This window comes from Pleurodeles waltl, chromosome 6, assembly GCF_031143425.1.
Source record: "Pleurodeles waltl isolate 20211129_DDA chromosome 6, aPleWal1.hap1.20221129, whole genome shotgun sequence".
Classification (NCBI taxonomy): domain Eukaryota; kingdom Metazoa; phylum Chordata; class Amphibia; order Caudata; family Salamandridae; genus Pleurodeles; species Pleurodeles waltl.
The window spans coordinates 1,524,730,075-1,524,753,329 of NC_090445.1; the positions used below are offsets into that span (position 1 = coordinate 1,524,730,075).

General features: G+C 41.3%; 1 protein-coding gene across 1 annotated transcript in view; it reads right to left on the reverse strand.

Annotated features, from left to right (window-relative positions):
• The window catches only part of LOC138301787 (taste receptor type 1 member 1-like), a 38,141-nt gene extending 29,726 nt beyond the window's left edge, over positions 1–8,415 (reverse strand). Inside the window, exons 1-2 of the mRNA XM_069242291.1 lie at positions 8,136–8,415; positions 7,166–7,343 (exon numbers count right to left, since the gene is read on the reverse strand). Coding sequence (XP_069098392.1) covers positions 7,166–7,343; positions 8,136–8,415 — 458 coding nt within the window. The remainder of the gene's footprint in view (positions 1–7,165; positions 7,344–8,135) is intronic.
• Between the last annotated feature and the right edge of the window lie 14,840 nt (positions 8,416–23,255).

The following is a 23,255-nucleotide window of genomic DNA, read 5'->3' on the forward strand; positions in this document are numbered from 1 at the left end:
CGGAGGATGGGGTTTTCAACATGTGAAGATCCAAAAAAGGCCAAAAGCCTCTGTCCTTATGGGCACTGGAAAGTAGCCACAGTAACATCCAGGGCCCATCTCCAACATGGGAACCAGCTCTATGGCCCTCTTATGTTGGAGAGTCAACACTGCCTTGGAAATAATGTGGGTATAGCCAGCTGATATGACAGAGCTGGGGGGGAACTTGAAGAGGAGCATCCTGAACGAGAGGCTGTAAGTGTTCTTCACGATCTACAGTACACACAGTAATGGCACACCAGATGTTTGCATTCATTCAAGAGTGCAATAAAGAGGCTTTGTGGCCAGAGCATTGAAGGAGGGGTAGTAAGACTGTAGCTGCTGTTAGCGCTCACCTCTGGCACTGGTACAGCTGCTATACTGGATGGGAAGACTGCATCTGCGGAAAATAAATAGCTGCTCAAAACAACCAGAGAACGTCTGGTGCTGCTGGTGAAATTGATATGCTAGAAGAGAATCCAAACCAAAGCTTGATGCTGCATGGCTTTGCTTAAAGTGCTCCACGGCCACATCTGCCTTATCACCAAAAAGCCAAAAACCATAAAGAGCATGTCCATAAGGATCCCTTGGGCATCACTGACAGAATTTGTTGAATGCATCCAGGTGTGCCGTACAGTGGCAACAGGCAAGCCCATGTATCAAACCAAGCCCCCCACAAGGTTTGCTTAGCTGCAACCAGGCCACCTCAGATCATTTATCTGAAAGGACCTCATGTATGATCCAGTAGGCTCTTCATCACCAATTAGACTACCTAACAAAGATAGAAGAAGCTCATCAGCAAGCAAGTGATTTGTAGAAGTGAAGGAGAATGCTCCTAGAGGAGAACTTTTTTCTCCATATCATCAATGTGCTTGAACTCCTGGGGCCCTATTATATATAGGGCGCACCATCTCTGTTTGCATGAGATGGTGCACCTTAAAACAGGTGTGCCAGTGTGCATTCCGACAGCATCATTGCCTCTGCTCTCCTGTCTACAATACGGTGCAGGCACAGAGGTAAAAGGGTTCCCTCATTTGCATGGGGCCACTCCCCCATGAGAATGAGTGAACACCCTCTCGTGATAACGCTGCCACTATGTGCGCACCAGCGCTATCTGTGTTACAGAAAGGGCCGCACAAGCATCTGCGGACCTTTTTTTTTAATACCAAAGTGTCCTGGGGGCACATATGCCCATAGCACCCCGGGGCACATATGCCCATTGCACCCCGGGGCACTTTGTATAATACGGCCCCTGATTAAGGATAAATTATTGGGGTTATGGTTAGATAAAGAGGCCCACATTATCAAACTTTTCAGGTGAAGATCGGCTGAGAGGAACAGCCGAGGTCTGCGGCAACTAGGAACATGACATCTCACTGAAGGAGTGGAGAAGAGCTTGTCCCAAGTTGCTGCTACTGGGTCAAAAGGGCCTCATTAAAGGGGAGAAGATGCTCAGAGGAAGAAGATGTAGCCAGCAGAATCACTGTCAGCAAGTTAGTCTGGACTCTTTAACTACCAAAGGATGTTCCAGCACCTCAGCAGAGCTGAGAGAGGTGCTCCGCCCACTAGCATTTTTCAAGTAATTGGAGGGATCATTGTCTCTGTAGTATCAGGAAACTTAGCTACCTCACTATGAACATCCTGAGTGCAAGAGACTATCCATGTGTAATACAGTGACATGAGATACATAAGTCAAAGAGCGCATCCATCCTGGAAGTTAGCAAGTGGTAAAGGCTCGCAAAAAAGGGCCATCCTTAAAACAGGGTCTCACTTTCCCGCTTGCCTCGCCCAAAATGTACTGGGCCTTGGATGCAGGTGGAGTTGACTCCAAGGCCCTTGCCAGTGACATCAAGTGCAGCAACAGCAATGATGCCTTTGCAGTGGAGTTTGACCACAGTGGCTTTGGGCACTTCCAAAAAGGGTTGATTAATGTCCAGGTAAGAGGCGCTGATGGAGGAAGGCTGTAAGGTTCCAAAGGATCACTTGGGCCAGAAGGCATACCAGAGAGATGCAGAGACGATCTAAAGATTCTGGTGCAATGCATGAGGAAAGCCCACCACTTGCTATAGGCCAGCTGATGGCTTTGGAAACTCCGAGCACAGCTTTCATAGAATAGACATTGATTATGAAGGTAACATCGAGGCTGGAGTGATGATTATGGGAGAATCTTTCCTTTCAAAACTCCTTTTCAGATGACGTGCTTGTGAAGGAGATCTGGAGTACGAATGATCTCTTTGTTGGCTGGTTTGACCTACGTAAAGTTGGACCGGCCTCTCCTTGATCACATTGCAACACATGAAGCCGTAATTCTTAGAAGGTCTGGAGTCGTATTTGATGCCTAGCCAGATTCAGGTGATTCAAAATTTACATCTGCTTGAGGTAAGCGTGACACAGCTTGAAGCCAAGCACTTTCATTAGTAACATGCTCTGTGTGTGACTCACCTGAAACTCATGCTAGCAATACATTTACAATTATGAGATGAGTCTCCTCACACATAAAAGTGACCAAACATTGCCACATAAGCCCTCTCTAGTTACATGCCTTCTGCCTGGTTAGCAGGTGCAGATATAATGAAGAAGAGAAATTCAGATTTTGCACACATATCAATCAAACTACTGAGGTATAATTTAAACTTCAGAGAACAGTGTTGTTTTTTGGTGTTGAATCATTAACCTATTTGATTCATGAATGCTTATTCCGAAAAGGGCAAACGAACAGCAAGTGTTTGACAACTCTACACAGTAGATCGTCTATTCTTCAGGGCCTAATCAATAAATAATCATATTTTTTTATTTCGATAGCGTAAATAAAGATAAAGAACAGTCCCATATTAACTATAAATCATATATCTCTGTTTTTTCCACTTCTGTGTTGATTGGTACTTATTATGAGTTTAATACCAAAGAGACGAAATTGGTCTCTGAAGTTTAAATCATATTCTTCATATTAAGTATGGCATTATAATTCACTCCCCATTTCTGTAATGCAGCAAGAGGAGAACATGGCACTTGATGTTATGCAAAACTCCAGATAGCAGCAATCGAGCAGGTGCCTAGCTCTTCTTATGGGAAGAATGCAAGAAGACCTTGAAGACTTGATAGCAGTGGCATAACAAAGGCCCCACAGCCCTTCGGTGCGGGAGGAGGGGCGGGCCTGACATCCGCTTGTCTGTGCCAACTTCAAAACGAGGCTATGCTTACTCGAACAGCAATTTTTAAAAGCCCAGCGTACAGCATCGAAATAAAATATAGCCACACATTTAAAAATCCTGATCATCTACAATAATGTAAATTCTTTAGTATTACTTTAAACAGCTATAAAAATATTTTACAAGTGCAAGACAGCTTAAAGGGCATGCAGCACAGAACGACAAGATGGTGGTCTTAAAATGGTCATACTATTTTTTCAAAGGCAGTTCACGACATCTCTAGAGTTTTTAAAGGGCAGAATGAGAGTGAAAACGTAGGGCAGCTTCTTATTGATACCAGGATTAGGAAAGGCAGCTTAGTGTTAATGAATGTCTCCGTTTCCAGGGGGTTCTACGCCTGAATCATGTTACCTAGTTGAAATGCTCTATGTTATTATGAAATAAGGCCTTTGTCCTGTCCAGAAACCCTTACAGTCTCCCCCTCAGCATGTGTAGTTGATACATTAGCTCAGTATTCAGCTAATAGGAATCCATGAGCAGCCTCTGGCTAGAGGCTCCTTCTTCATTTCTCATTCTGCTAATGTTTGGTCTCCAGGTGTTCACCTTCCTCCAGAACGTCTCCCCGGAGCCCTTATTACCAACAGCCATTAAAGGTTCCCCCTAGACACCTTAATTAGTATATCCGATCCACCGACTACTGCTCCCTAAACACTCGCTTTAAAACTCTAAGCACTCATTAACAGGTGGTTTCCCTATCCGCACTTGTATGTTTAAGTGGTAGGTAGAAGAAAGACACACGTTGAAACTGAACAGAGGATGCTGTGCCCGACTTCTTTCTGAGTCGCTGCTCAAAGAAAGAAAAACATATATGTTATTGAAACTAATAAAACTCTCACTTAAGTTTAATCCAAAGTACTTGCAGTAGTACACAGCAATGAGTTTGATCTTACTGCCAGTATCAGTGCCCGCAGTGGTGTCCAGAGCCCGGGGAACACAAAACCCTCCAGGACCCCACTTCTGCTGCCTCCAACCGTGTGGAAACATCTCCAATTGATGAAACAGGTCCGCTTCAAATGTCCAGGGATCACTTCTAGATCTTCACTCCTGGATTTTCCAACAGCAGTATAAAAGAAGACCATCATCCTGTCACCATCACTGCCACAATGTCCTAGCTTCACAGCCTGGCCTCTGCATATTAAGCAGATTCAGCTCAAGTGGCAAGCCACCTGGCATTACCTAACATAGGTGGTGTCACTTTAAAGTCAGGGAAATTATCGCTGTTAAGGAATTACTTTGTTCATGACTCTCACTTCAGTTCACCAATACTAGCAAGAGTCATTATTAGTTCAACATCACTAGGGTATTTTTTAAAGTGTTTTTGGCCAAAACAAGCAACATTTTCTGCAATTTCAATGTAGTTGGAGTACCATCATTCTTCTCCCTGAATTACAGTAAATCCAAGTTCAGATATTCGAAGCCTATATTAACTCCCCCTTCGGTCCACTGATAATCTCCATCTTACGCTTACCACTATCGAATCCTTGCTGTTTACCTCATATAGTTAACTTTATAATGCAGGTTGGCAACTAACCTTCACTTTTCATACAGGATCTATGCACATTAGCTATAAGATAGGAAGAACGCCTTCTAATAATAATGTTAGCCATAGATGGAAATATGTTTTAACCGTCCAGAATAAAAGCATGATTACAGCTAGCACAGGTGGTGAAAAATTATTGAGTGTTCATGTATTTTGAGTAATTGATTTGTGTAGAAAACATAACATAGAAAAATAATGCACACATTTGAAAATGTGATCACGATGAGTGGCCACCAAAGTTCACCTAGTGTACTTACTAATAGTTATTAATATGAAATGTTGAGCATATGTTTGATTAATGTAGTAATAGGTCATATTAAGGGTTATGCATTATGTATTAGCTTTATTAATTATAGGTCTTAACTTAGCGAGTGTCTTGGCCTAGTTGCCAGGCCTCACGTCAAGCTGTATTTCTTAACATTTAATAAATCGCTGTCCTAGAGAGTTAAACTGTGATTTTCCATTGTACTGTGTAAATGTGCTTGTAGCTGAGAATCTTTTCTCATGAGAACCGACTGCTAGAAGATGTTGTTATTGCTAAATGTAACATTATGTGTGTGATATGTATGAGACTGACTTTCTCAGGAGGAGAATAATGGAGACACTGACAGGAGTAGAAGCTGCAACAATATTGTTACCTGACAAGCCGAATGATGAGAACATTGCAGGAGAAAACCAATCAGCAACATGTGAACGGATAGTGGTAGAATTCATAGATTTGGAGTTTTAGTTTTATTGGACAAAGTGGGAACATGCAATCCCTTGACCAATAGGGATTTGGTAAGTAGTTTTAGGGAAGTTCACTTAAAGAGACTGCACTAGGAAAGGACGCGCCATTCTCTCTATTCTTCTGGAGGGTTTACTTCTATTCTTTCGAGTTGCTTAAAGACTTTGCGTTTTCCAAACTTTGATGTTGAATCCTGATGCCTTGCTGATCAACTGATGTCCTGATGACAAAGACTATCTTAACTTGCCAATCCAATTGAAGAGAGGTATTATTGTACCCATGTGTCTGTTATGCCTATTTGTTTTTTCTTTCTAGGTACCAACTGCACTGTTTGATAGAGCTGTAGTTAGATGTTTTCCAAATTTGTGTTACTAAACTGTTTTGCATGAAGCCCAATATGCTGATGCTAATCTGGTGTTAGTTAAGGTTTCCTTACTCTGCTAATAGGGAATAATGTTTGATGAACTTCTCTGCTAAATCTAAATGTATATGATATCGTTTGCGCAATTGTCCTTGTTATTTGCACCGTAACCTTAGAATGTGTCGTAGTTCAAACTTCGATTAGATTACGTTTCTTCCGTCGCTTTGGACAGCCAGTGTTGTTTCTGTAAGTGTATCTTTTAATTTGGAGATTAATTTATATGACTTTAGCATTGTTAATATAGGGAAATAAATATTCTAACTGTTACTAAAATGTGTGGTTATTCATGACTGAAAGGTCATGGTGTATGACAATTACTGACCCTATCGATTATTAATGTAATTGATTATTGTTGATTATTGATCTGCATGTACGGGAGTTATGGTGGGATCAACTTAATTGCGAGTCCAAAGGTTCATCGACCCATTTGCGTCCCCTTGTAAGTTTACTTATTAAGGTCAGACGTGCTAACATTACTCAATTTGTTAGATGTGGAGTAAAAGAATTATTTGAATATTAACCTTCAGTGACACTTCTTGCTCGGGCTCATGCAGGAGATTACGATGATTGTACAGAGGTCTCAGGTTAGAACTATATTTCAAGGAAAAACCTCATATAGGGATGGACAGGCATAACTTATTTTAATAGATACCAATTTGTGAATGACCCAATCGAGGCATTCATTGCAGCCTTGAGGGTTGTAGTAGCAAACTGTGATTTTTAGGATATCATCAACCACTAAATTAGGAATCAAATAATTGTATGCTGGTCCACAAATACAGAAACACTTATTAAGACATAGTAATTCCACTCTAGCAGTGGTTAAAGATACTGAAAAAGGTTTTGAGCGCTGTAACAAGTCTAGCAAGTTGAGGTAGTCATTAATGTCAATAAATGAAGGGCTAAAGGCAAATAAGAAAAATAAAGATAGCAACGATAACAGAATTACATTTACATGGTAGTTAAGTCAGGCAGTCAGAGAAAGGTCTGTAAATCCGATTTTGAGTCTGCAAGAGGATAAAGAATCAGCACTGACAGTCTTAAAGCAGGCAAACATAGGAGCCAGGTTCACAAAGTTATTGATGGGGCCTGAGTCACATAACCCATTTTTTAATATAAATTGGGAAAAATACACTTAGAACAGGAGTGAGGCAGTATTTTCTTTTGTAAGATTGGACAGACCAATAACTTTTATAGCCAAATCTCTGCTCCTGTCTCTTCTGCACACGCATTGCCCTCTCTGCTCATACTCTGCTTTCTCTGCTTCCTTCCACTTCTGCTCACCAATGGTGACAAGTGATATTTGAAAGCACTTGACCATACTATTTGTCCAAATTCCAGAAGCAAAGCGAGTGATCCAGTACTGTTCTAGAAAAGTTGGAGAAGGGCTTCTCTCTAGAAAATGTGGGGAAACAGGAGAGTCCAATACTGGATTATAAAACACCATGTTCACTAAATTGGCAAAAAGGTAATTGGATGTGAAAATAGGGGCACTCATGAAATATTCAAGTATTTTCCTGTGGTGCTAAGAAAGCCTGACTTTCTCAAGAAGAGTGCCTTATTTGTTTCAAAAAATTGTCACGTTCACCTCCAAAGTCACAAATTATCTCCAGTATGCCAGGGCCAGCATTTTTTCATTAATACTCCACCCCCTCTTACCCAACATTCCATGGGGTGCCCTATGTACCTAAAATGGCCTCTGACACACAAGGACCACTATTCTGTGATGTCTGCCCTCTTTGATGCCAAGAATAGCTTCCAATATGCCAGCACCAACGTTTTGCCATGGGTGCCTGATACACCAAGAACTTTCTCCAGTGTGCCTGGACCTGCATTTTGCTCCGGCTAAATCTGGACACTAACATGCCATGGATGCACTCCCATGTAAGTCAAGACTTTCCTCCAGTATGCCAGGACAGGCAACATACTCTTGTGCATAACACACGTACATTTATTCCCTGGTATGCACATGTTCACTCGCACCCACATTCTGTCACTCACACCAACATTTTTCCATTCGCTTATGTTGTGTTAGAAACTCTTGAATTGTTCCTGCACGTGCTAAACTTGACTGTGCTTTTAGGAATGTTTTCTTGGAAGCAATCAAAGGTTAATCAGTGAAGTGCCGATAGGCTGACTATTGTCTTTCTATATGGATGAAGGAATTTCAGTACTAATGGAAGAAAACAATAAGGTTTGCTAAAAAGCTCTACTGCTCACCACAATGACGGCTCCTGGGTTGTTGGCCCATGTCAACTTCCACAACCTCTGCGATCGCAATGAGGAGCAGCTTCATCAACTGAACAAGCTGGAACTGAACAGATGAACAAAAAAATCTCACCACCTGAGTCTCTGTACCCAAGTAGCTCCCTTGCTTTGGTGCAGTTTCACAAAATGAAGCTTGAGCCCCAGTGCCCTGTAGAAGATGGTGTCCATGGCGAAGTCTCAAGTTTAGCAAGCCAGCTGTAAGGGACAGTGAAACATGTTCAGTTTCAGTCATTTTGACCTAGACTTTAGGGAAACATAAATATAAGGTGACTGACGGTCACTTTTCACATGAGTATGAGACAGATTTTTTTCAACATTCGGGGAAAATAAATTTGAACCCAACGATGTAAAGGTATTTTCATGAGTAGAGCGTAATTCACAAAACTGGGTTCTTTGCCTCTACTATTTATTTTCAAAACAGCTGTATCCAGTAAGGTATATGTGAAATAAAAATGCAAGCATATTTTAGGACGGTGCCACCAACACAATTTAGGAATATAGGGCCAGATGTACAATGCAATTTTGCAGTTGCAAAAGGCGAAAATCGCCATTTGCAACAGCAAATTAGCCGTGTACAATGTACCATCTGTATTTTGCAAGTCAGTATCCAGTTACTGACTCGCAAAATAGGGATTGCGACTCACAATTAGGAAATGGGCATCCCAAGGGCCTCCCTTTCTAATTGCAACTCGCAGGCGGATGTATGATGGTTTTGTGACCATAAATGCGGTCTCAAAACAATCACAGATAACACCAATTTCAAATTGGTACTAACCCATTTGCAAATGGGAAGTGTTCTCCAGGGGACCCCTTCACTTTTGTGAATGGCAGCGCAAACGTTTTTACAGAGCAGGCAGTGATCCCATGGACTACTGCCTTCTCTGAAAAAATGAAAAGAAAACTTTTCATTTTTATTTTTAAAATGCATCCTTTAAGGAAAATGGGCTGCATTTAAAAAAAACTGCTTTATTAAAAAGCAGTGACAAACATCAGGCCATCATCTGCGTGAGTGCAGCCATTCCCAATTTGGTCTGAAATCGTGACCTCCCACTGAATAATAATGAGGCAGGTCCATTGAGACCCATTTAGGGATTGCAAACAGTGTGGTTAACACTGTTTTACATTTTGTTTTGCGATTTGCAATTTGAGATTTGCAAACAAATAGCAAATTGTGAGCCACACAACAAAAGCTTGTGCATCTGGCCCTAAATTGGATCCCATTTCCAGCATACCAACAGACTGTATGTTTTCAAGAAGAGGGGGTTGAAGAAATATGCAACCATGAAAATGACTTTTGCAAGGAGTTTAGAATGGTGGAAGGCTTCTCCCACGAAATAAAGCAAACAAAATGCCATTCCAGTCAAACAAAACTTAAAGTTATGTTCTTTTAAGTACAGGGTGAGAGTAGACTGAAATATTGAATGAGATGTGTGCCAAGAACGTTCTAGAGCTCGTGGGTGCAGCTGAGTGGACTTCTTAAATAGTTTTGGCTCGGAAAATATCTGGCTCAATGTGGTTGTGTGCCAAATGCCCAAGCAGATTGTTGTGCATTACTACCCACTAGCAAATATTAGTGAGACGATGGGGCATAGCAATTTCCACTTTGGATTTAAAGACAGTATTATCCTCAGATGGAACTGACACCTGCTAACCAGCAACTGACTGCTTTCCTTATGTTAGTGAGTGCATATATATTTTAGTGGAAGCAATTTGGTTTTGTGCCTGCCACCTGTCTTCCAAAAAACACTTCTGTTTTCATTCTGTCGGAGCATGGAGTGATGGCTGCTTTCCAGAACAACATACCCATGGTGGAGGCTAAATAATTAGGTAACATAGGTTCTCATTAGTATTTGGCTGGAGCGATATCCAGGAAGCTTTTGGATAATAAAGCTCCATAGCCAATAGTGGCTTTGATAGTGCTGATTGGGTAAATGTGGAAAACAGACCAGTGGCAACATGCCTAGACGGTGTTACCAACTTTATAGTAGGGCGGATTTAAGCATTACCACATGAAACTGGTTGCTGGGTCCACTGGGCCTGGAACAAACTTCTCCTAAGCTTACAGAGGCACGTTGCTGAGTTTCTTTGGATGACAAGAGGGATGGCTGTCAAAAACGGTTGAGAAGGGTCTTTGTTTATTAGACATTGAAAAACTACTGAATTTAGGGACCTGTTCATAATGTGAACCAGGACAGAGCAGGGATTGTGAGCAAAAGGCCTAGAGATAAAAAAGGAGATGGAGTATGAGGTCTCTACTGGAGTGTTGAAATAGCTCTTAGGTGGACCTTCTAAATACTGTAAAAGTTCAAACCCTAGTCCAGAGAGAACTCAAAGATTCAGAATATTGTACTGTTGTACATATTTAAGGTCAGCCTCGATTTTGGATATGATAATGGCACTGGTACCAGCATCAGTGCAGAACAGTACTTTCACATGTTATCCAACCCATTTTGTCCTTAGTGGTGTGCTTTTTTTAGATGTATAGAAGCAACCACAGTAAGGCCTAGTGTAGAGTCACGAATGGGAGAATAAACCTATTCGTTCCCATTGATGTGTTTTTCACATAAAGGCAAGAGGTATGGGTTCTTAAGTTTCAGCGTTGCCACTCCACACCCAGGCAATGACAGGACATATGTATTAAAGACCTGTGAGAAAGTTGGACTTTAAGCGATGGATGAGATTTGGTGCAAGACATATGGACCTTCACAATGCATTTATCGCGACCATGTAAGGATTTAATCCCAGCCAGGAGCACTCCTCTGCAGTACCATAATAAATGTATCAGATTTCAACAGTTCGCCCTGCTGCTACTAAGAACAATGCATTTTGTGACTGGAACTTTTTTTGGGGCAAAGAAGTGCTCACTAATTTGTTTACCTGTATGATTTATCTCCTGAACATGTCAACAAGGCTTAAGAACTCTTAAGTGATTATGATGCCAGCACCAAAAGATGTCTTTATGACACATTTCTTTCATCCATAGATGGTTGTCAAAAGTCAAATAGCAACAAAAGTGTTACTGGGCTCAGATTTACCTACCATTGGTGTCCTGGGGTTCAACATTTACTATTAAGCCTACACTGATCTCCAAAGTGCAGGCCTTTAGCCTTGACCCTGAGGTTAGCAAAGCCAAGCAGTCTGCAGCCTATTCTGCCTGGTGGAATGGGGATATAGACTCAGAACTCAACAAGCTGTCCAATAGTAATTATTAAATCAATGTCCAGCCAAAGCTTTGTCGTATAAACTTTACTACTCACACACAGCACATTGATAATTGAGGAGCAATAAATTGTTATTCTACTTTGAGAGGCCACTATCGTTTTTTGGGAGACAGTCTGTACTGCTTCTGTGGGAGATATTGCAGTGATAATCTAAAGCAAAAGAAAATAGCTTTTTTGGGCCTCCTGGGGCGCACAGGACGAATAGTCTGTGGATTGGCTTTTGCCAATGATGGTGAAGGCTTACTCCTTTAAACAATGTGCCCTCCTGTTTTAGAGGGTTTTTTCCTTTGCACAGTGCCTTCTGTCAGTTAAGTTCTGGCAGGAGAGGTAGTGTCTGCAGTGTTTAGCAGGTGGAGTGCCACCTCAGATTAGATGCGCTCAGCATGGCCCAGTCAGCAGGGGTCATGCCTCTTTGTCAAGCCTACGTGGTAGCAATCCACAACTAGTGTAGCTGATGCTTTAAGTAAGTAGTGATGGTGCCATTACTGTGTGGGAGGCTGGTTGTGTTAATTTTGGTCTGGCTTATCTTACAGCTAGGGTACTTCCTCAGGCCACATCCCAAACACAACACCCAAACAAGCTTAGGACCCACCCTCATTATCTCAGGTTGGTTTAAGTCTTCTCTGATAGTGGAGGATTCCTGTATTGTGCTCCATCTCATATTTTCTTAGCAAATACAGGCATAGTCATCCATAGAAGGAATAAAGGGGTATGCATTTTAGCCTCAGAAAAGAGCCATCTAATGGAGGTTAGACAGGAGTCAGAGGGTAGCTGACTTAAAAGGGATGCCTCCCTGAAAAACACTCCAAATAACATAAATACATTCTAAGTGACACAGGTGTATTCTACCCCATACATCATCCTACAGAATTAACAACAATTTCTCTACTCAGTGAAGAACCTCTTCTGATGGTCTGTTTCTTCAGTGGAAACGGCAGGATGCAATCCAGTTTCTATAGGACCCTAATGCTTTTAGGTGTTTACTCACTTAAGTAGAAGTCACACAGGATAAAGTTCCACTGCATCCTCCAAATACTGGTGCATAGGCTTCAGGTCATCCTGTGGGGAACCCTGGGGCTTCCAGATGTCACCCTGTAAGATATCGATGCAGGCCCTTCCCCGTATCTCAGAGGACAGCTTTGGTTTCTCCTGCCTATGACCCTTCGCAGTCCCTCTACATCATTCCTCATGCAAGTGCAGTTCACCGTAATGCCCCCATCAGAAGTCAGTCAGCTTTCCTCTTTAAAGTATGGTGTAGGTCACCTTTTCTGACAGTCTTTTTCGAAGTTTCAAGGTTTCTGGTTCTGACTCTGACAAAGGGAGTTGACAGTAAGTACTCCACCTGCGAAGCGCAGAGTTTCTCAGCTTCTACTGGCACAGAAACCCTAGATTCTGGTAAAGGAACATTGGCACACTTGCAGGAAGTTTCTATCCCATCTTTATACTAAAGTTGCAGACAGTGGTCATGAAATCTAACTTTCAGCTCAGAGAATAGTTTTTAGTAATTCTTGCTTTTTGTTTAATGTTTTCAGATTGGTCTACCTACAGTATGTCTTAAGGTGTCACTATTAAGATGGGATATATGGGGAACATCTAAAACAAAGGAACAAAAGATGGACAGTAAGTAACTTAGTGTTAGCCTCTGGGCAGCAGCCCTCACAGTAATTAATGGGGCAGGTCCGTGTTGAAGGGCAGATCTTCATACAAGAATATGGAGCCATTCAAGTTTGAAGACAGTTATTTATTTTTGGTAAGGCACTTGGGCTACAGCAACAGCAGGCTGGTCCTGTCAAGGCTCCATCCTCCCACAACCTCTCTAGCTCCTAACTCTGAACCCCATAACAACGGCCTATGACTCCTCTCACTCTCAGCATTCCAGTCACCAGCTCAGACCTACAGAAAATGGCAACACACGGTAGAATAAAGGCAATCCAGTGAATTTCGCTGAGCGGACCCTCTGTACCCCTGTTTTAACATCCTAAGTCTGACCCTCTACAAAGGATTTCAGAAATGTCCTGGGGCAGCCCAACAAATTGCTTTCTGGGGCTCTCTCTATCTTGGATGCCACTTGATTGCGTCCCATCACAAAATGTGAAAGGTGGCACCCTGCCATAAAGGTAATGTGATGGTTTGATCATATGATTTTGATTAAAGTCTAATCATAAGCAACCTTAGCTGTTTTAATGTGCAAAATGTATAGCAACTCAACTGAAAACTGCCTAAGTAGCATACATAGAACTTGTGAGGTTTAAGTGCAGAGAAGAAACCACTGGGCACATTAAAACATTCTATCACTGCATAAGTCATAGAGGGTATTGGATTTTTTTATTTCTTAATTCCAAGTAAAGAAAATTAGCCATAAGAAAAAACATTTCAAGGAAAAGAAACTGCAAAAATTGAATGAACACCCAAATCTACGGGGCATCCATTCCCTAGCAACAAATGAAGCTGCTTTATTCCTGTCCGACCTGTTGCAGGCCATTTGAATTGTACCATTTTATTAAACACTTTGGTTAAATAAACCTTGGTATACATGAAAAATATTAACTAACCTGTAGTACATTTAAATTCACACAAGTAGTACATTAAAAGGAAGATAAAGAAACCAGGATGATAAAAATAAAGGGATACAGAGGTACAGGAAGATCTTCATCAAATATGGTCTTGTAGCATAGGGGGAGGTTGCATGAGAAACTAGGGTAAATTACCACGATGATTAATCAATACCATACCCTAGGAGTATAGCGTCCTTCTTTATTCCCCTTTCAGGTACCTGGAGCCTTCCTAGCTTTCTGAGGTCCGATATCTGGATTGTACTTGTCTCAACCTCATCTCCAAGCTAGGCCAAGACTTTATTTCTTATGGCATCCTTGGTTAAGGTTTTGCACTTTGTGGGACGTTACATGTAATAATATTCAGTTTGTACTATATTAGTTCCACAATCATTTTATCTCTTGGTTTAGACATATCTCCCAAGTGTCGAGGTGGAACGCAAGCCTGATAAATTAATATTGATTGCTTTTTGCCTGTACTTTCCTTCCCTACTAAGATAGAGAGAGGCAACGTGGAACCCAGTTTAGTAGAGATAAATCTCCTTGGTATCTGCTCGAAGAAATGTGGTGCCATCCATTTTATTAGGTGGATTCCTGGTCCAACCTCACTGAATTTGACTGTCTTTTGGAAGCAGGCTGGCAATAAAAGCTGAGAGATGTTCTGCTATATTTCAGTTTATCACTTGAAGAGAATGGCTTTGGCCAGGACTAAAAGATTATTCTTAAAGTTTTAAGATGCATTACTTCTGGACTTGGACTTGACTCTTGATAGGAGACGCTGGGAGCTATGCCAAACATTTAGGCCCTCATTTTGACATTGGCGGGTGGCTGAAGCTGCCCACCAGTGCCATTCCGCCTTCAGGCCGCCTGTGCGGCCTGAACCCTGCCGGCCCTATTATGGCTTCCCTGCAGGGCCGGCAGGTGGAAACAGAGTTTCCTCCTGCCGGCCCTGTGGGGAACAGGGTCTTAACATTGCAGCCGGCTCCTAATGGAGACGGCGGCAATATGCCGGTACGGGCAGTGGAATGCACGATTGGGCTGTGCATGGGGGCCCCTGCACTGCCCATGCCAAGTGCATGGGCAGTGCAGCTCCCCCCCGAGTCCACCATTCCACCAGCCTTTCCATGCGGGTGCTTACCACCATGAAAGGCTGGCGGATGGGGACTCGTAATCCCCAGGGCAGCGCTGCCCTGGCGGATTACAACCGCCGGGACCAGCAGGCTGCAGGCTGGCAGCAGCCTGCTGGTGTCGGTGGTCCGACCATGACAGCTCCGCCATGGTCATAATGTCGCCGCCGGACCACCACTTTGGCGGCGGTAAAACCGCAACCATGACCACGGCGTTCTGGTGACCGCCAGGGTCATAATGACCCCCTTAGTCATGTAAGTTTAATGTCTCATTTGAACATGTTCACATTAAAGCTTGCAATGGTTCCACTGTGGAAGGATTGTGTGTCCTGGCTGCAGGGGTTTTCTAGGGAACTGGCAGCAATCTGAGTAGATATAGATTTGTCCCTTGACACAATTCACAAAGTGTAACAAAGTTGCAATTAAATGGTTTAACTGGGCAGGCTGTGGTGAAGGAGAGGGATAGCATTGGTCAAATTGGTGACTAGACCCAAGATTCCCTACTCTCCCTCTTCCTTGTACCACATTCTATTCCAGTATTGATGCAGACACATCAGTGACACTAATAGGGTTCTTGCAGAAGAGGTGGGTCTACTCTTTCTGCCTCATTGGCCTGACAGCAATCAGTCCCCTACATGGTTTACACTTGCAGGTTTGTTGGGGGCAGTATCTGCCTTGATGTCTGAGACTAAAGGGGCAGGATGACAGAGATTAGTTTTTCATCTTTCAAAGGAATTAAATGTGCAATAAGGTTGACAGACCTTTGGACTCAGAAAAAAGTGTGGTGAACCGTCAACAATATTTCAGCACCACTCCAACAACTTAAACACCATAACCAATGTGGCCATGGAAGGAAAACTCCAATCAGGAGTAAAGTTAAAAGATTTATTACAAACACAAGCTCAAAGTCAGGTAGACAATGCGCAAAACCAAATTATAAAGATGCAATTACCAATGGTTGCCCAAGGCGACAAAATAAATTCAGACAAACTAATATTAATAAAACTAAGCATTCAAGAAGAAGAATACATAAAGTCAATAAGACTATCTGAGACACAGAAAGTAAGAGATGCTCAAAATTTACAATCATTAGTCAATCAAATATTTAGCAGAGTCAAAAATCCTTGGCTGGGCACAGGTCAACCCTATAGCTATCCCAATTAGGGAAATGCATGTGTGAGGAGAAACACATGTGGGCAAAATACAAAAATGACAAAAAGGACAAAAATAATTTAGAAAATGAATAACTTGGGCTACAAGTCACTAACAAAAAAGAAAAAGAAAAGCATCAGCATAGTGGAATTTCTAACCTAAAGGGGCATTTCAAGGGGCAGTCTGGGGCGGACCAAGACTGCTCACAGTTCAACTTGTCCATTGCTTTATCAATTCTCAAAAAGTGTTCTGATTTGTCAAAGGTGCCAGCTCATATTACATTGAATAGGTGTCGTTCAATCTTAAATTATCACTAGACTCCAGGGTGCAACAGTTCAACAATTTCCCAAGTCTGACATGGGAACATCTACTTTCCATGTGTCGCCAAGCAGGTTTGAAACAAATGTGTATTAGTTTGGTTATTGTTTCTGCACTGTAATAAATCCAAGAATAAATGGGTATGTTTCTCCACGCTTTAACAATTACCTTATTACAAAAGGACTTTGCATCTCATAGAAATGATATCTGAAAGTAGACTTCACGTTATAAAAAATAATTCAACACTTTTACACGACTGCAAAATGCAAGCTCTGTAGGCCACACATGCTAACACAAGGAAAATATAAAATGCATTTTATTAATATGTCTCAGTAAACAACATATAATACGAAAATGTATAACTTCAATATTATTAATATTTCATCAGTATAACTAATAAATGTCATATAATTTGAAAAGCTTGTTACTGCATTACATTAAGTATAACAGAAAAGTGCATTTTTCTCACTTGTACTTATTTTTAAAATCATTAATCTTTCACTAAACACAAGAAATTCAATACCATTTCTATATGTACTGTTAGTTTAGAGTCTCAGTTACATTTTAACACCACCTTTAACTTTGTAACATGTGATTTATTTCAAAAGGTACCAAAGTCAAACTTACAAGTAAATTGCGCATTTAAAATGTGTGTCAGTGCAGTCTTCTATGTAAGTTTTTCCCCTCTTTTACTTTCATAAAACAAACATGTCACAGTCTGATGGCTTTTGTGACATAAGGGACAGCACTAAAATTGACCATCTATCAAGTTCAACATGGACTAAGCAAAGGGGCATGTTTGTTTTCGGTTCCCTGCCAACAGCAGCCTACGTCTCTGCTGGTGAGCACTAGAGATGGTCTCCTGATGTTCTCTGTGATTCGAAAAACAACCTCGGGGAAAGGAAGGTCTGATAGGTGGAATATTTGAGAAAAAAATCAAAACGAGGTGTGGAGCATCTGACAGATTAATTGCTGGACTTTCACTCATATTGCTTACCCATCCCATAATACACCTAGGAGACTAATCTCTACCACGTGGAATCCATTGTTTAATTGGCTGAACCTCTTTGCCGGTCCATGAGCATTTCTTTTGGAAGTTCCAATTTGACACTCGCCAGGAAAACGGAGGCTGTATAAGAAGAGGATGCTGGATAATAGTTTTGAAATTCTATTACCCATGCTAATCTGTAAGGTCAGGACACCATGTTCTAAGCTGGAAGTCAGTGGAGAATGGTACATTGTGGTTCTTAAGTAACCTAATCAGGACACTGCCAATATCTTGGTGGAAAGCCAATTTCAGAATAAGAACCTCATCATCTCTGCTCAATTTCAGAGATTTGGGGACAAAGGAGAAAAACACTCAGGGCTTAGCTCACCTAGAGTAGACTTCAACCTTATTATACTCAAATAAGATGAACAGAAGAGAGCAGAACCCCCTCATTTTGGTGTGTGCAAGAAAAGGCTTTTTGAGGAGTCTTCTTGCCATAATGTGATCAAGCAGCTTGGCGTCCAAAATGTCACCAAGACATCCGTCCTGGAACGGGGAAATAAAAGGTTAGGTTTATGGTTCCTCAGCACTTGGTTTGCTGGGATCACTCAGAGCTAGGAAAACATGCCACTCTATACCAAGTCTTCTGGGCAGGGATCACCACCTGAAAGGATCGGCACAACTTTTATGGCTAGAGGGGAATGGTCATATCCCTCACCTCTATCTCAATGATAGCAGAGGTAAGTCATAGTGCAAGAAGATAGCCTACGCTCTTTGATACCTGTTCTTTCAGAAGCACCATTAGCTGCCCTTCTCCACAGCCTTCAGAAAAACAATATCACATTTTGGAAGACTGTACCGTGTGCTTATGGTGGTTCTCTTGAAAAGTAGCAGCCATTGAGATATTGCCTTCCACTATAAGCAGAGAAGTCAAGGATCATTGTTCTCCCCAGGGGTGCGATTATTCAGCTGGTTAGGAGGGAGTTTCCACCAAATCTTGGAGAGTACTCCTGATGATTTGTCATCCCAAATATTCTATTCACTCACTGGTTTAAGAATCTGGGGACACTTTTGATAACTTGAAGACATTGAGGCCATCAAGTTTGCACTAACCAGTTTCTCATCTTATCTCATTCCATCCACTTCAGGGGTACCAAACTCCCTACACAGGAGAACATTCAACAGCAATTACCTAAAACCTCTCTTTCAAACTGTATCTGGGTGCAAAGTCATAGCAGAGTGCGAAACCACCTACACCCTGCAGCTTTGTGAGGACCTTCAAATTTTAACACCTCTTAACGTTCACTGAAATGCTCAAAGTCAGAGCTACTGTTTTCTGGGCTCCCTCTCATGGCCAGGCCACTTGGGGACTACTCCCTCCACCTGAGCTGTGGTAGGTCCCACTACCACCTTTGAACACTTGTTAGGTCTCAGTTTTATGCATCTAGAATGCTCCAGCTTAGTCTCCTGAGAATTAAATACAATTGCTTCTAGAATGCTGCTGCCCTGCCGTAACACTAGTTCTATTACATCATATGAAGTGAAAGATCACCTCACTTTCACTTTCACCTTCACCAATCCAATTTTGCCACCCACCTGGAGGGTCACTACGATCACAACCTTTGTGGAAAAATGGTTCCGGAGCGAAAGACAACATATGGACATCTTAATGCAGACTATTGATCCCTCAAATTAAATAAGGATATTTTTGTTATTGCACATACCCTTCAAATCACCTCACTGTCCTTCAGAGAACTGAAGGTACAGTCATGAATATAGGGTAGCTGTTCCCAACCTGTGGTCCACAGCCCTCCTGGGTCCACAACACATTCCCCAGGGGTCCGCAGGCCTTGTCCAGCAGCAAGGCACTGCTATAGCTCAAAACGTGTGCATGTTTTTCTATGTATCACTTCCTTTGTGCAGCAGTTTTAAAAGCACTGCAAAGAACCTGGTACACCCAGCAACTTTCAGGCAAAAATAAAAATGTCAAGATAACTCCGGTGATTAACGTACCTGCTATAGAGATGGGGGTTTTGTCTAGTGGCAGTTTTGACTCATCTAAGGTAGCGCAGATGGTTAATATGTCTACTGCAAAGAACGTGTATCATGCAGTGAACAGTATTTTATGTGCATAGCACAGTGGGTTACTGCTTTTGTCACAGATATTCTTTCCGTACTGTGCAGTTCATAAATGACAGTCATAATCTAGCAGAGTGAGCTATGAACTGCCATCAAAGAGCAGCATGCAAACTATACGGCACAAATTAGAAAGTTTTGTTTCCCCCCGTCTTTCATTTTCTTTATGCTGCTAAAAAAGGTTTGCTTGCATAGAAATACATTCTCATTACTAAAGTCAATACTAACCAGTGTTATGTTCTGAATCATGAGTGTGTGTGTGCTTCTCCAGACCAGTCGCCCTTAGATAATGCCTACCAGTGTGGATGACATGTGAATCCTACACCTTGCAGTCCCTTGTAAAGTGCTCTGACATCCTAAACTGGTATAAGAGGTGGTTGAAAACAAATGAATTACATGTGACAGAGGCTATGGAGAGATCAGAGGCCCTTATTGTTTTACTTCTTTCCCCACTACATATTTAAAAGCTTTCTAAGATCTTATGTACCTAAAAAATAAAAACAGAAATCACTTGGGAAATGTAGAATGTGACCTAAGGATCCAGCTTTCCTAAATAATACCAAACATTGCAAAATAAGTCACCAAGATGCAGCGTCAACCTTCCCATTCAAATTTTTCGATTTTTGCATATTTTTTCAATATTAAATAATTATATCTTTAGTAATTCGAGTGTTTGTTTGGTATGTACTTGTTTTTGTATTTTTTTGTGAATTACTAAAATGATAGAAATTGCTTGGGTGTCCCCGGCTTCCAGTATTGATTTAGTGGGCGGTCCTCAGGAGTCGAAAGATTAGGAACCACTGGTATAGGGAATTGGGTTGTACATGAATACGCAGCGAGATAGTGTATGTTATTACTTCATGTGCTTCAATGCTAATGTGTCTGAAGTTTGACTGTTAATTACTCCATTTGCAGGGGAAATTGATGATGCACTTCTTTAAAGGAGACACTTGCATGCAACTCACTGAACTGTTCTCATAGCCTGTGACTTTAACGCTGCACAGAATCCTCGGCTAATTAAGGTTCTGCATGCAAAGTCTATTGGGGAATTGGCAACTGGGGGATATTCTTAAACTGGCTTGGCTATCATCATGTGCCTGATAATTGTTCTACAGTTTACCAGCATTTAGGCAGCCATGTCCTGTTTAATAATCAGCCATATATCATTTTCCAAAAACGGTATTATTCCATCCTTGGCAGTTGGAGGTTTGGTACACAAATTATTCATTCAACACAAAAGATTTTATTGCACAAAAATCAGTCAAAATCTTAATGTCTATCATTTTATCATCATGCAGTTTTTTTGTTGCTAAACCAAAATCGAAAAGTGGGTATTACTTAGGCGTGCACTGGTATCCGAGGGCCTGGTTTAGAATTTGGCAATAAATAAAAATCCACCACTTTCTGGAAGAAAAACTAAAAAAATCAACAGAATCCACAGCCAGATATACTGCACAATATCATCCCTCTGGTAGAGGGAATTCATAGGAGGATTCTATTCAGTACTTGCGTTTCCTTAAACAATGTGAGGATTTTAATCTACAATTGAATACTAAAAAGTCCCAAACTTGGGAGACTGATTGCAGATCTTTTTTTTTAAGGGCCAAAATATTTATGAACTGAAGTTTATAAAACGTGCTATAAACTCTAATCTGAATGCAAATCCAGCAAGTAGAGATTTATGTACAAGGCATAAAATGCAATTGCTCCTTTAGCGAAAACAGTTCTAATTATTATTTAAAATGCTGCTGGGTCTGAAGGTTTAATGATACATGTCAATAAACAAGGTAAGTTGTTCTATATTTGAAAATACACTGACGAAAGATATGCTTTGTGTAGAGTACATTTTACAACTGGTTACATTCTTTGTCGGATATATCTGTTTTTACACAGCCTAACCTAAGGAATATGCACACAACACACTATGATACAACACTAAAAAGTCTTTGGAGGGCAGGAATGGTTGGATATGAAACAAATTTGCAAGTGTCCAGACGTTTGTTGGATGGTCCGGAAATATGCAGTCAAACGCCACCGTACTTTTTTTTTGCCAGCCAGTGAAAAGAAGTTGTTCCACTGACTTTGTTACAGAAACATGAATCACTACACAAATCCGTTAAAAAGCAAAACTGAACAGTGCAGTAAACTAAAGAACATTTTATTTTGCATAAAAGAAAACCCTTTAAACCTTTATGCAGTTTCTTATAATGGGTTATTTCATATCCAGAGTGAGCTATTTTCACACAAGGACTAGGAATCATGTGTAGATATCCAAGCCAGTTGGAAATTTGCATTTCTAGAACACCAAAACATGAAAAAAGGTGTTTTATTTTTTGTAAGCAAACTGGACATTTGTATCAAGTGTTTGAACAGCTACACTAGGTGGTGGTCCTACCAGAGTTTAACCACTAGAGTTGGATACGTAACCACTGTCAGGTAGGCACAGAGGTAGGCCTGTCATTTACAGAAAAGGAGTTTCCTGTAAATTCTTACTAACTGCACATCCGTCATGATGAACTGGTTAACCAAATCTAAAACGTAACTGCAGTTTTACAAAAGTTAACAATTGGTTTGATAAGAGACATTAGTACTGACAACTTTGTATGGGAGCCACGTCCCTACCTCATGCACAAAGGGGATTCTGCAGTCAAGGACAACGTTCGGGTCCAAAATACTTTAAATACGGGAGTCAATGCACACACTATGCATTCTGCTGAAGTGCACAGGTGTGACCCTTAATAGTAAAGCAACTTCACATCCGGAAAAGCTCTATCTGACCAAAAGACCCTCGAAGATGTACTCAAGGAAGCCTGCTCCGAAGAGGAGGTCTCTAAAACAAGCCTAACACCGGAGTCACAACTAATGAACTCATTAGTAGAAAATCTGATTAGCATCAGGCAACAGACTAAATGCAAAACAGTATCAAAGTGTGAAGATAGTGCAGAGTGTAATCGGAATGTTCATAAAAAACACACAGGCCACACAACACTGCACCACTTTTAGGAAGTATATCCAACCTCAACAGTGAGCCCATGGCCAGAACGCTGACATTCCTGCATTATCTTGGAAAGCCAGTTTTGTATTGTGCCCTTGGGTGATGTTACTGTTCATTAACAGCTCACACGATTTACAGTACACCAGCACTTTGGAATACAGGATTTCCTACTTTGAGAGGCATTTAGATTATAAAATGCCATGGCATGCAGCTAAGATGGTTAGGGCATTTGTATGCCAAACCACCATCACCTCATAATATAAGGTCTCATATTTCAAAACGATTATTCTCTTTTTACTCTTGGACCAAAACTAAAAAGGCTGTGAATGATGCTGGAATGGTCGGAAAAAGTCAAGACAAAACAAAGCTTGTCCTGAGTAGTTTTTATTTGTTTTCCTTATTTTATTTAAAAAAAAATATGTGTCAAAGATTCTAGGTTCCCACAGAGATGCCAACCAACATAAAGTAACTTTAAGTTAGCATGAAGGTTATGGAGGTGTAATGGAGAACTAGATGCCTGGTTCAAGATAGAACCATGTAATCACACGAGATGAACTGCACAGCAGCACTGCAGTGTTAAAGA